Genomic DNA, 14,335 nt, shown 5'->3' on the forward strand with positions numbered 1-14,335 from the left:
CTGAACCATGATAACTGTAGAGTTATTATTCATTCCAGGCTACAATTGTTTTCCAAACTACGGTTAAAGGAACATAATTCCTCTAGCTCTAAAAGTGCTTTTTTTCTGATGCTTTTTTAAAAAAAGGATCTTGAATCTGATAGGGCTTAATTCATTTTTTCTGAATGAATTAGGAAAACCTCTATTTCATCAGACAGAATAAAAATAAGTTTCTTTTTTTAAATTTATTTTTCTTTCTTTTCCTTCCTTCCTTTCCTTCCTTCCTGCTTTCTTTCTTTCTTTTTTCCTTTCTTTCTTTCTTTCTTTCTTTGTATTTGGTAAAAAAACAAAAACAAAATCCCTTAGAGTGGTATTCATCTTAGATTTGCCACACGTTTTTTGTTGTTTTAAATCTAAACATTGGAAAGCTTGGCCTGTTTTCTCAGAAGGAAATTCCATTTATAGTTACATCACATATAGTTCTGCTATCCAATCTTCATCACCACGATGAGTATTGCTTCCAACAACCTCAAGTTGTGGCAACAGCCCCACTTGGGGAAAAGAGAGAATCAGCCCTAAAGGGGCACACACCATTACCACAAAGTTTTGGCTGAACCTATTGAATCCAGCAGTCAATGGGGGGATTTAGAAGTGATATGTTCTTCTTCTCCTGAAAATTGAGCATTATATGGAATGTTTGGTAATACACAGCCGGGCAGCAGGCCACCAAAGCTAAAGTTAATATGTCCACAAAGAATCCCAACATTCTCTGGAACTTAGTTGAAAACCAGTAAAGGAGAAAGGTAGTCATGGTTACAATTGGTTGACAGTTGGAATGTCACCTAGGTGCCGAAGGGAACTTGTTGCTCTTTTTTCTTCCGTATGGACAGAAGGCTGTCTAGGCCCTGGTAGGAAGAAGGATGGGCTCTCTCTTGAACTATGCAAGGTGGCAACACTCGTTTAACTCTTTTTCTCTGCACTGTCCTGCACCTCCTCTTCCCTGCAAGGTTTGTGCTGAATGGTTTCATGGCCCCAGAGCAAGGTATATGGCATCTTATAAATTGTGTGTATAAGGCAAAGGTGGAGAACTTCTAAGCAGCTGAGCAATACTCTTCTCCTTGATTCTCTGCAAAAGGCCACCATATTCCTCTAAAAATGCTGAGACCACCAGATGGAACAGGGCTGATTTTGGAGTCATGGGTGTGTGTGTGTACATTTTTCTCCAACAGAAGAGTGGAAATTATTATAGTTCCCACTGTAAACACTTCCCGAAAGCAATTTTCACAATGAAAAAAATATAATGCAAAACGCTGTGGATTTAGTAGCATATGTATACATTCTAAGATTGTATTTAATCTGGAAAATGGGAAGTGTTGAATTATAACATGATCTAAAAGCTGCAGGTAAAAGACATGTTCTTTAAGCACTCGATAGATGGTGATGTTCATCCATCATTTTCAAAGAGGACCTTGACACCTTGGAGGAGATGTCAAAGACTTGTGTGTCAATTGGATTGAAGTAAGAGAGGTGTGTGCTTAGTCAGCCTCCCTCTCTCTTCCCAGATTCCATCTAGCAGTTGAAGATGGTCTGGGCATAGTGGTTAACCAGGGAATCTTTTGTGTCTTGCCATGTTCTTAGCATACTACATTGCTTCCAGAGACCACCATGACAGTTGTCTTTATCTATCTATCTATCTATCTATCTATCTATCTATCTATCTATCTATCTATCTATCCATCCATCCATCCATCCATCCATCCATCCATCTATCCATTTATCTAGTATTTATTTATTCAATTTTTTTAATGCCGCCCTTCTCCTTAGACTCAGAGCGGCTTACAACATGTTAGCAATAGCAATTTTTAACAGAGCCAGCATAATTGCCCCCACAATGGCATTGTGATCACTGAGAACCACTGGTTTAATCTTAACATTGCCTACAATGGAACAGTCACAGCAATTTTGTTCCTTTTGTCCCCCATAGTTAACTTGGCTTGTGTCTCACTAATAATCTCTTCTGTTGCTGAGGCAATATAAATCTTCCATAATTATATGTCTACCTTCTCACTAATTGTTGCCTGATGCTAGATAACATTATGAGGGAGGAAATGGCCTTCACTGAAGCCTCCCCTCTATATTTATTCTGAGTCATTTCTTTATTTCACATGTGGGATTCATTAGTGCTTTTCTTATTTTTTTGCCAGGTAAGAAGAGGGTAGAGGGGATGGGGAAGTAAGGAAGGAAAAAAGGAAGGAAAGAAGGAAGGAAGGAAGGGAGGAAAGAAGGAAGGGAGGGAGGAAGGAAGGAAAGAGGGAGGGAGGAAGGAAGGAAGGGAGGAAGGAGGGAAAGAAGGAAGGGAGGAAGGAAAGAAGGAAGGAAAGAAGGAAGGAAAGAAGGAAGGAAAGAAAGAAGGAAGGAAGGAAGGAAAGAAAGAAAGAAAGAAGAGTTTTATTTAATTTGTAAGCTTAAGAGCTATAAATCATAATACAAATGGATTTGTATGGATGTGACTTGTGAAAGCTACTAAAATGCAGCATAACACATGTATAGCAGTACAAATTGGAGCTTTATTGTATTCTCTCCCTTTTCTTTAATGCTCTTACACTGATAATTCATGTGTGAAGCAAGTTCTGAACACTGCATAGTTTTAAACTACAAGAAAGCTTAATTATTGATAAAATATATAGATGTGTAGAGATGGACGAAATGACAAACTCAATCAAGGGAATAAAATATAAAGAATCTAAAGAATTATGGCACAAATGGCCTGAATGGATTCAAAACAAAAACTGAAAAGTAACAATACAAAGTATCAGTATACAGTGTTCCCTCGATTTTCGTGGGGGATGCGTTCCAAGACCACCCACGAAAGTCGAATTTCCGTGAAGTAGAGATGCGGAAGTAAATACACTATTTTTGGCTATGAACAGTATCACAAGCCTTCCCTTAACACTTTAAACCCCTAAATTGCAATTTCCCATTCCCTTAGCAACCATTTAGATTATTACTCACCATGTTTATTTATTAAAGTTTATTTTTTAAAAAAATATTAAAGGCGGATGAAAGTTTGGCGATGACATATGACGTCATCGGGCGGGGGAAACCATGGTGTAGGGGAAAAAACCGCAAAGTATTTTTTTAATTAATATTTTTGAAAAACTGTGGTATAGACTTTTTGCGAAGTTCAAACCCGCGAAAATCGAAGGAACACTGTATATAGAAATAAAAATGAACACCTTGTAATATTAATGGAAATGAAATAAAAACATGGGATGAATGATTACTCTATTATAGAAACTTTAAAAAATGTATACTTGTTAATAACTCTTTACCTTTTTTTCTCTTCTAATATTATGCTATTTGATTGTATATAATTTAACAGAATATATAGAGAAATGAACGATATATTTAACATGTAATAAAAACGGATTAAAAACTGTAAAAACAGAACAAAAAATATGAGAAATATTCTTTTTAAAATCAATAAAGAAACTTTAAAAAAATTACAAGAAAGGAGCTTATTTTGGTGAAATGAAAACATTTACATCAGGGAAATTTATGTAATAAAAAGCAATATCAAGACAATTTGCATTGGGAAGTCTTTGGGAGATGTATATTTATCTACCGTACATGCATTAGGGGAAGTGGTAAATAAAACTACTATTGTTTAAAACATGCTAGAATTATATTTTTAGCTGGCAAAGTTCTTGAAAGCAAGCATTTGCTCATTATCTTCCAGGTCTAGTCTGAATGATAAACATTTACCAGTAATACTTTTATTTTCCCTGTAATAGGAAATGGAGTGGACGAAACACAGTATTCTGTTAAGTTGATTAGAAAGAATTATATATATGGCAACGTTAATCATAAAGGTAACATTTTATCTTTTTAATGAAAAACTAAGATGATGCAAGGAATGTGTCTATATTCTGGAAACAGGAATTTCTTGGAAAATCAAGAAAATAAGCTCAAACAAGTTACTGACATAAAAAAAACAAAATTCTTCAAGGTAACTAAAACAAAAAATAACATTTTATGTTCGATAACTGGGTAGATCCCAAGGGTCAGATTTAAAAATCTGAAATCCTTCATATTCCATTTTCAGTCATCATTGTTAAGCGGAATGCTACCTGTATTTGTTGAAATCATTTCTAGCACAGGCACTAGTTTGTCTTGGCTGGTAACAATTCATGAAAATCAGTTGAAATGAACCAAAGGTGTTGGCTTACCTCCAGGAAAAAGGCAACCCACAGTTGGGATGCCGTAGCAGAAGAAGCTCTTCCCCATATCATCACCATAAACTCCAGGACATTGAAACTATTGATGAAAAAAGAAAATACAGTGGTACCTCTACCTAAGAACACCTCTACTTAATAACTTTTCTAGATAAGAATCGGATGTTCAAGACTTTTTTGACTCTACTTAAGAACCATTTTAAGAACTTGAGGCCAGAAAAAATTTCCCAGGAAAATTTTCGTGCCATTCCCCTTTAATCCCGGCCATCTCGGGCTTTTCTGGGCTGCCAGAGGAGCCTTTCGGTGGCGCTTAAGGAGGCTTTGGCAGCCCAAAGCGAACAGAGTGCTTTCCTTTCTCTGGGTGCTGCCTCAAAGTCCCTCTTTTTTTTTTTTAGCCTTAAAGTTTTGGATTTTTTTGATTCCCCTCACCTCACCTTCTTCCTTCAGCAGCGACTGTCTTCCTCCTCTTCTTCCTCCTCCTCCTCCCACCCAAATTCTGACCTTTTATTTCTTTCCTAATGGGTTTGCACACATTATTCACTTTTACATTGATTCCTATGGGAAAAATTGGTTCTACTTAAGAAAGTTTGTACTTAAGAACCTGGTCACAGAACGAATGAATTTCTTAAGTAGAGGTACCACTGTAATGTGTTTTTATGGAAGACACTGCTTCCCCCCAAAAAATTAGAATATAAAGCAGGAATTTGGATTCTGAAATCAACAGAAATTAGAGTTAGGAAAAATAGGCAAATACCCCCTGAGAAAAAAATCTTGAATTTATTTATTTTTCTGATTTCTATGCCACCAAATCCCGAAGGACTGACTCAGTGTGGCTTACAATAATAATATAAACATAAATAGATACAGAACAATAAAAAGATAATATAATATCAAAGCTATAAAATCCCGCAATAAAAAGAACCCATTAATTAAAAAACAGACATAATCACAAGCATACATACCATTCATACAATTTGGCCATGTCAGTTGTTCATTCATGGCCTCCCAGGCCTGATGGCAAAACCAGGACTTCGTGACCTTACGGAAGGCCAGTAGAGTGAGATATCAGGGGGTAGCTGGTTCCATAGAGCCGGGGCGACCACAGAGAAGGCCCTTCCCCTCGGTCCTGCCAATCTGCATTGCTTAGTCCAGTGTTTCCCAACCTTGGTCACTTGAAGATATCTGGACTTCAACTCCCAGAATTCCCCAGCCAGCGAATGCTGGCTGGGGAATTCTGGAAGTTGAAGTCCAGATATCTTCAAGTGACCAAGGTTGGGAAACACTGGCTTAGTCGACGGAACCTGGAGGAGGCCAACTCTGTGTGCTCTTATTGGTCTCTGGGAGGTATGTGGCAAGAGGGGGTCCCATAAATAGTCTGGCCTGAGCCATGTAGGGCTTTATAGGTAATAACCAACAGCTTGAATTGTGCCTGGAGATTAATAGGAAGCCAATGCAGCTTGCGGAGCATAGGTGTTATATGGGCATACCAAGGCATACCCATGACAGTTCTCGTGGCTGCATTCTGGACTATTTGCAGTCTCCGAACTCTTTTCAAGGGTAGCCCCATGTAGAGCGTGTTGCAATAATCAAGACGGGAGGTGATGAAGCCCTGAGTGACTTTACGTAGAGCCTCCTGGTCCAAATAGGGCCGCAACTGGTAAACCAGGCGAACCTGGGCAAAGGTCCCCCTGGCCACAGCCTAAAGTTTGTGGTCAAAGCTCACCCATAGGTCCAGGAGGACACCCAAGTTGTGAACCCTATCTAAGAAGGTCAATGTTGAATCATAGTAAATTTATATATATACTGCTCAAAAAAATAAAGGAAACACTCAAATATCACATCCTAGATCTGAATGAATGAAATATTCTCATTGAATACTTTGTTCTGTACAAAGTTGAATGTGCACAACAGCATGTGGAATTGATTGTCAGTGTTGTTTCCTAAGTGGACACTTTGATTTCACACAAGTTTGATTTACTTGGAGTTATATTGTGTCGTTTAAGTGTTCCCTTTATTTTTTTTGAGCAGTGTATATATCACTACACACCATTGAGGAAACCAACAGTTTTGCCTTTTCCACCATGCAAATTCTATTGCTGTAAAGCAAGTAAGTGTGAGTATGTGAATCAATCCTTTCCAAATATTTCAAGCAAAATTTTCCCAACACTAGGCTTTTAGTATTGTGGGATTATTTTGTTTTCAAAGCAATTATTCTGAATATAAATGCAGAATATTGTGGAATTATTCTGTGTTCAAAACCCTTGCCCAAAGCAATCTATTTCACAATCAAATCAGCAGTTTCATAGTCAGAATAAGAGGTTGTGTAATGAAAATAGTTTTAAAAATAGTGGGGATGAATAGGCTGAGAATATTTATTTGTGATGGAAGACATTAAAGCCAATGATTTTTGGCATCAGGAATGTGAAGATACATGGACATCAACTCCCAGAATTCCCCAGGCAGCTTATATTCTTAAAATTGCTGAGGTTGAGAAACACTGATTTATGCCAGTGTGTCCTACTACCAGTTCAGAATACAAATCCAAATTAAAGCATCCCTGACAGATGGCTGACTAGTCCTCATAAACATTTTCAGTGAAGTGAGGGGCCATCATTTCTCTGAGCAATTGACTACACTGTCGGATTGCTCTTAGTCAGAGAGATGTATCTACTTCACTGGATATGTGCTCAAGAGGAAGCTAAGGGAAGCTTTAATTTTCCCTGTGTTGTCATTTTGCACAATAGCTATGGAAGATGCCTATTTCATCTTCTTCTGCAGTCAATGTTTATGTCAGAGTGCACAGAAACAGCCCCTATCTTGTCTGCATGGATTTGTCTCTTTCACAAAGTGAAGTTATAGACCCCAACTATCTCTGGATTGGACCAAATGGACAGAACCTAAAAAGTAAGTTACATTTTTATCAAGAGATCAAAATATTCACTTGTTTTGAAAACGTACATTATCAAAATGGTCCTGCAAGCTCTGTTTGTTCTGACAATGTTACATTAACAATTTCAGAAATAATAATAATAATAATAATAATGCACAAAAGCTGTAAACATGGTGCTTGGGAAAAATAAGTTTTTTCCTCAAATTCAGCTGGTCAAGGTGTATCAGGAAGGGGAGGAAGGAAAATCTCCAGCAGTCTGGTCAATTTCAAAACAAACACAAGCAAGGGATGAAATTGCAGCAATGTGAATCCTATCGGTTTCCAAAGTGCCTGTGAAAATAAATATCAAGGAGAAGAGTCTTAGGAGAAAGAAAAATAGATTAGAATGCTTAACAAAACTCATTTAGAGGCCACTAACTCTCAACAGCATATTTATGACTAGTCCCCAAACTTATGTCAATTATTTGATTTGATTTGATTTGATTTGAATGCCACCCCTCTCCGTGGACTCGGGGTGGCTAACAACAGTGATAAAAACAGCATGTAGCAATCCAATACTAAAACAACTAAAAAACCCTTATTTATAAAACCAAACATACATACAAGCATACCATACATAAATTGTATAGGCCCGGGAGAGATAACTCAATTCCCCCATGCCTGGCGACAAAGGTGGGTTTTAAGGAGTTTACGAAAGGCAAGGAGGGTGGAAGCAGTTCTAATCTCCAGGGGGAGCTGATTCCAGAGGGTCGGGGCCGCCACAGAGAAGGCTGTTCCCCTGGGACCCACCAGACGACATTGTTTAGTCGACAGGACCCGGAGAAGGCCAACTCTGTGGGACCTAATCGGTCGCTGGGATTCATGCAGCAGAAGGCGGTCCCGGAGATATTCTGGTCCGATGCCATGAAGGGCTTTATAGGTCATAACCAACACTTTGAATTGTGACTGGAAATTGATCGGCAACCAATGCAGACTGCGGAGTCTTGGTGTAACATGGGCATATCTAGGGAAGCCCATGATTGCTCTCGCAGCTGCATTCTGCACGATCTGAAGTTTCCAAACACTTTTCAAAGGTAGCCCCATGTAGAGAGCGTTACAGTAGTCGAATCTCGAGGTGATGAGGGCATGAGTGACTGTGAGCAGTGAGTTCCGGTCCAGATAGGGACGCAACTGGTGCACCAGGCGAACCTGGGCAAACGTCCCCCTCGCCACAGCTGAAAGATGGTTCTCTAATGTGAGCTGTGGATTGAGGAGGACACCGAAGTTGCGGACCCTCTCTGAAGGGGTCAATAATTCCCCCCTCCAGGGTTATGGACGGACAGCTGGAATTGTCCTTGGGAGGCAGAACCCACAGCCACTCCGTCTTATCCGGGTTGCGTTTGAGTCTGTTGACACCCATCCAGACCCTAACAGCCTCCAGGCATCGGCACATCACTTCCACTGCTTCGTTGGCTGGAAAAGGCTGCTCTACCCACTTATCTGGGAGTAAGTTACACTGAACTCAGCAGAGCCTGTTTTCAGTTAGGTAGGCATAGGCCACTGTGGTTAGGACCTTCTTTTGATATGGGGCCAGGCCAGCTTAATCAAAGCAATGTTTTGGGATTGGTGGACTGGCCTATAAGCGCCGTCTCTGCCGGGCACTCACAGTGAGTGGAATGGAAGGAGGCTTTAGGGTGCTATTCAAAACTTTTGCCCAGCTACAAAGGATGCTCCTCCTTGTCTAGCTGTAGGTTTGCCACCCTGTTCTTGGCTACTGTGGCACCCGCTGAGAACAAGAACCCACGCAGTTGCTCCACACCGCATAGCCACTTTCCCTTCTGGGCTTGGAGCAGCGTGCAACTGGGAAAACACTCCCCGGCTGGGGGAATTGATCGAGAGGGACCACGCATATTCCCTGGGGTCATACGTACCCCCTGGCATCATTCCGCACCCTTACCCTAAGGGGGTGCCCCCATTATTTGAGAAGCATTGGTCTAACACATAGCTTGCAGGTTGCATGCAGCCTTGGACACACAGTAATGAGCCCCACAAGTTTGTAAATTTTTAACATAATATTTTTAGCATTATTATTATTATTATTATTATTATTATTATTATTATTATTATTATTATTATTAATATTAATATTAATATTAATATTATTATTATTAATATTAATATTAATATTAATATTAATATTAATATTAATATTATTTATTAGATTTGTATGCCGCCCCACTCCGAAGACTCGGGGCGGCTCACAACAGTAGTAAAAACAATGTCAAAGAACAAATCTAATATTAAAAAGAAACACATATAAAACCCCTCATTTAAAACCAAACAACGCATACATACCAATCATAAAATATAAAAGCCTAGGGAGGTGTCTCAGTTCCCCCATGCCTGGCGACATAGGTGGGTCTTGAGTAATTTACAAAAGATAAGGAGGGTGGGAGCAGTTCTGATCTCCGGGGGGAGTTGATTCCAGAGGGCCGGGGCCGCCACAGAGAAGGCTCTTCCCCTGGGGCCCGCCAAACGACATTGTTTTGTCAACAGGCACCCGGAGAAGGCCAACTCTGTGGGACCTTACCGGCCACTGGGATTTGTGCTGTAGCAGGCTGTTCCAGAGATACTCTGGTCCAGTGCCATGTAGGGCTTTAAAGGTCATAACAAACACTTTGAATTGTGACCAGAAACTGATCGGCAGCTAGTGCAGGCCTCAGAGTGTTGTAGAAACGTGGGCGAATCTAGGAAGCCACACAATGGCTCTCGTGGCCGCATTCTGCACGATCTGAAGTTTCCGAACACTTTTCAAGGATAAGCCCCATGTAGAGAGCATTGCAGTAATTGAAACTCGAGGTGATAAGGGCATGAGTGACTGTGAGTAATGACTCCCTGTCCAAATAGGGCCGCAACTGGTGCACCAGGTGAACCTGGGCAAACGCCTTCCTCGCCACAGCCGAAAAATGGTGTTCCAATGTTAGCTGTGGATCGAGGAGGACGCCCAAGTTGCGGACTCTCTCTGAGGGGGTCAATAATTCCCCCTCCCCAGGGTATGGACGGACAGATGGAATTGTCCTTGGGAGGCAAGACCCACAGCCACTCCGTCTTGTCTGGGTTGAGTTTGAGCTTGAGCTTGTTGACACTCTCAGTAGTTACTCTCTTCTTTGTTTTATATATTGCTCAAGACAATTCTTCACGCAGAGTATTCCAGGCAAACCAAAAGCTTGGACAGACCCAAACTTGAATTATGTTGACTTGGATTCTCATTTCTGTTGCAGGAAAACAGTATGTGAACCTCACAGAAACTGGAAAGTTGATGTTGGTTGGTTTTAAGGAGCACATGTCTGGATCCTATATGTGCACACTTTCTTACAGAGTTTTTCGAAATGACATGCAAGCAGAAGAAGAAAGATTCAAGACCTATAAATTTATGGTTTATGGTAAGTACTATTCTAGGCTGTGCTGAGTTGCTCCTCATTAGGCTAATCTAAGATTTAGATCCAAATTTTAAAAAGCAAACTTTTTTTTTAATTTGGATTTTTATGTTTATTTTTTTATTTTATTTATTTATTTTGTCCAATACACAATGAGGGTTTTAGTGGGTATATATCTATATACACATAGTAAAATACATGATGAAGGTTATAGAGGAGATACTCATAGTAAAATATATCTAAGAAAGAAGAGAAGATATAGGAATAGAAGAAAGGTATAGGAGATATAGGAGAGCAATAGGACAGGGGACGGAAGGCACTCTAGTGCACTTGTACTCGCCCCTTTCCTCTTAGGAATCTGGATAGGTCAACTGTAGATAATCTAAGGGTAAAGTGTTGGGGGTTTAGGGATGACACTATGGAGTCCAGTAATGAGTTCCACGCTTTGACAACTTGGTTACTGAAGTCATATTTTTTACAGTCAAGTTTGGAGTGGTTAATATTAAGTTTAAATCTGTTGTGTGCTCTTGTGTTGTTGCGGTTGAAGCTGAAGTAGTCGCCGACAGGCAGGACATTGCAGCATATGATCTTGTGGGTAATACTTAGATCTTGTTTAAGGCATCTTAGTTCTAAACTTTCTAGGCTCAGGATTGAAAGTCTAGTCTCGTAGGGTATTCTATTTCGAGTGGTAGAGTGAAGGGCTCTTCTGGTGAAGTATTTTTGGACATTTTCAAGGGTGTTAATGTCTGAGATGCGATATGGGTTCCAAACAGATGAGCTGTATTCGAGGATGTCTCTGCCAAAACTTTTGTAAGCTCTAATCTACCTTTCACTTCTAGTCTCCTAAAAAAACAACTTAAAAGAAAATATTCCATTACGCATGCTGTAGAATTTTAGTTCAATGAAAAATAGTAAATTTTGTTGGAAAATAAAAGATTCAAATGAAAATATAAAGAATTGCACAAATGCACTAATAAAAAAAACCTTTAGCATATGTTATCTCTTTTTCTGCACTGGAAAAGATCTGCAGGCAATATTTTTTTTCTGCTATGAATTGGAAAATAGCTTGGGTGCAAGTTAAGAGGTTGTTTGCTATGAAAATATAGACTTTAGGCAAAGAATTCAGTAGGAAGTACTTCCTCCAGCCCACTCATAAAGCTTCAGGGCCAACTCAACATGATGGAAATATCTCCCAGTGTTTTTATAATTCTTATTTTTTACCATATTATGTCCATATAAGAATCTTAATTTGATTGGAACAATTGTATCAGAGAAAGAAGGTGCTTAATTTTTTCCCTGTGGGCCACTGTTCTAATCAGAGAATCCCTTCCCTGTAAATATGCCTATGCATTTTTTCCATTATAATGAATAAACAGCTGAAGAGATTCTAACAGAACAAATGTTCCACTAGGACAATATTGAAAAGTTTTTTCCTCAATCTCAACCTTCTCATAATTGTTCTGATCTAATTAAGAAACCTTCCTCTTCTGTTTCTTTCACGAGGTTAAAGACAATTTTAGGGCCAGTTAGTTGAGGGAAAGATCAAAAGCAACATGAGAAAATATTATTTTACTGAAAGAGTAGTAGATCCTTGGAACAAACTTCCGGCAGACGTGGTAGATAAATCCACAGTAACTGAATTTAAACATGCCTGGGATAAACATATATCCATCCTAAGATAAAATACAGGAAATAATATAAGGGCAGACTAGATGGATCATGAGGTCTTTTTCTGCCGTCTGTCTTCTATGTTTCTATGTTTCTATCTTGTTAACCCTTTAGATGCCTATAGTAGTGTACGTAGAAGGCAAGATGGACAACATAGAACCATCATGCCACTAGGTGGCACCTACGACCCTCCAAATAAAAACGCCCCAGATTTGAACAACCAAATCCTAAAATATTTTTCCCCTCTGAAATTACCATTTTGAGTTTCTTAATTTTTAATTTTAAAAATTGTGTATCAGTATGAGATACTTCTTTGATAAAACATTAGGATTCCACCCTATTTTATGCCTGTATTTCCATGATATCCTAAATTTCTTAACTGGTTAACAGAATCCAGTTGCTTCATTCCCATAGCATGTAAGATCCCATTAAATGTGATAGCCTGATTAGCACAATGCTAAGAAAATGAATTGGTTTTCCATAGTACATAGAACCAAAAAATATATCAATCCCATTTTCACCTAGTATTTTGTCTGATCATAAGCAGTTTATGCTATTTTATGTGACACTAAAAACACATAAGCGGTTATATTAAAGACAAATTAATCTTTCCAGTTGTTCCAAAATGATAAACCTCCATTAACTCAAATCTTCAGTAGATTTTTTTTAAAAAAATTGTTTTTATTCATTTTCCAACATTAAAAAAACACAGATACAAAATACAAAAAAGTAAGAAGTAAAAAAATAAAAGTAAAAAATAATAAGACAAACATCAAATTGAACAAATGCATAGTGATGGGCGAACTGAACCCGCACAATTCGGCTCCGTACCGAATTTTGCGGTGTTCGGTATGCTGAACACGAACACGAAATTTTTCCAAAGTTCGGGCAAAGTTTGGGGTCATGTTCAGCATTCGGAGTTTTGACATCACCAGCAGGTTGCTAAGGACGCCAAGATGATCACTTCCTGGATTCCATGGAATCCAGGAAGTGATCACCTTGGCATCCTTAGCAACCTGCCGGTGATATCAAAGCTCCTCCCCCGGAATCTCTTCATGGGAGGGATTCACCGTTTGGGTTCAAGTTCGGATTCGGCTAAATTTTGCGTAAAATTTGGCCGAACTTGCCGAACCCGAACACCGTTGGGTTCGCCCATCACTACAAATACAATATAAACATTAAGAACACTATATAATATATTTTAGTATTTTGTGTCAAAACATATATACTACTTTCATGCTTTACCATTTAACTTGCACATATTTTGCCACTAGTAATTTAACTATAATTTTATATATACATAAACATTTTGTCATTCAGATTTTAATTTTTTTCTATGAGGGTTGCTCAGAAAGTAATGCACCACATTTTTTCTTCAATTATTTATTGAACACAATTGAAACTTACACACAAGAAAGAATAATGTTTCTTCTACATTCCCTATTTTTCCATGTAATCTCCATCCCGTTCTATGGCCTTCCTCCAGAGAGACACAAAGGCATGTATGCCCTGTCGGTACCAATCCTGGTTCTGGTCACGAAGCTATTTCTGCACTGTGCAAATCATCTCTTCGTCATCCTCAAAATGTCTTCCACAACTAACCGTACTTCTGTTGACTGCAGATTCTCCATAAACTGTACACAAATGTTTGTTAATGTTCCCAACAGTTTCTTTCTCCACAGTGAGAAATTCAATGACAACATGCTGCTTGTAACATATATCACTTATAGATGCCATTTTGAAACACTGCTGCAGCTATGCTATCTGTCTGAAGAAATGCAAAATTTACACATACACTCCTGATAATTCAAATAATGTATATCTAATGTTTTGCATTCGTACCATTACTGTAGGCCGAGAAAAAAATGTGGTGCATTGCTTTCTGGGTGACCCTCATATTTCTTATTTTGGTTTCTAATTTCAGCCAATGGTGAAATCTATTCCAAATTCTATAATAATCTGGTTCCTATTTTCTTTTAATTCCATCATCATCCTATCCATTTCAGCACATTCTAAAATCTTACTAATCACCATTTCATCTGAAGGAACCTCTTTTTCTGCTTCCGGTGCTGTGCAAAATTAATTGTGACAGCAATTATTATGTGAAGAGTTGCAGGTCACACTAGGCAGTTTTTGTAGTTCGCATT

The 14,335-nt window shown here is 38.8% G+C and overlaps 1 protein-coding gene across 1 annotated transcript in view; it reads left to right on the top strand.

Moving 5' to 3' along the window:
* Positions 1-918: 918 nt before the first annotated feature.
* LOC139155465 (zona pellucida-binding protein 2-like) overlaps positions 919-14,335 on the top strand; it is a 28,847-nt gene continuing 15,430 nt past the window's right edge. Inside the window, exons 1-4 of the mRNA XM_070730604.1 lie at positions 919-1,021; positions 3,774-3,851; positions 6,993-7,118; positions 10,365-10,526. Of these exons, the coding sequence (XP_070586705.1) occupies positions 919-1,021; positions 3,774-3,851; positions 6,993-7,118; positions 10,365-10,526 (469 nt within the window). The remainder of the gene's footprint in view (positions 1,022-3,773; positions 3,852-6,992; positions 7,119-10,364; positions 10,527-14,335) is intronic.

The sequence above is a fragment of the Erythrolamprus reginae genome, unplaced genomic scaffold, assembly GCF_031021105.1.
Source record: "Erythrolamprus reginae isolate rEryReg1 unplaced genomic scaffold, rEryReg1.hap1 H_2, whole genome shotgun sequence".
Classification (NCBI taxonomy): Eukaryota; Metazoa; Chordata; class Lepidosauria; order Squamata; family Dipsadidae; genus Erythrolamprus; species Erythrolamprus reginae.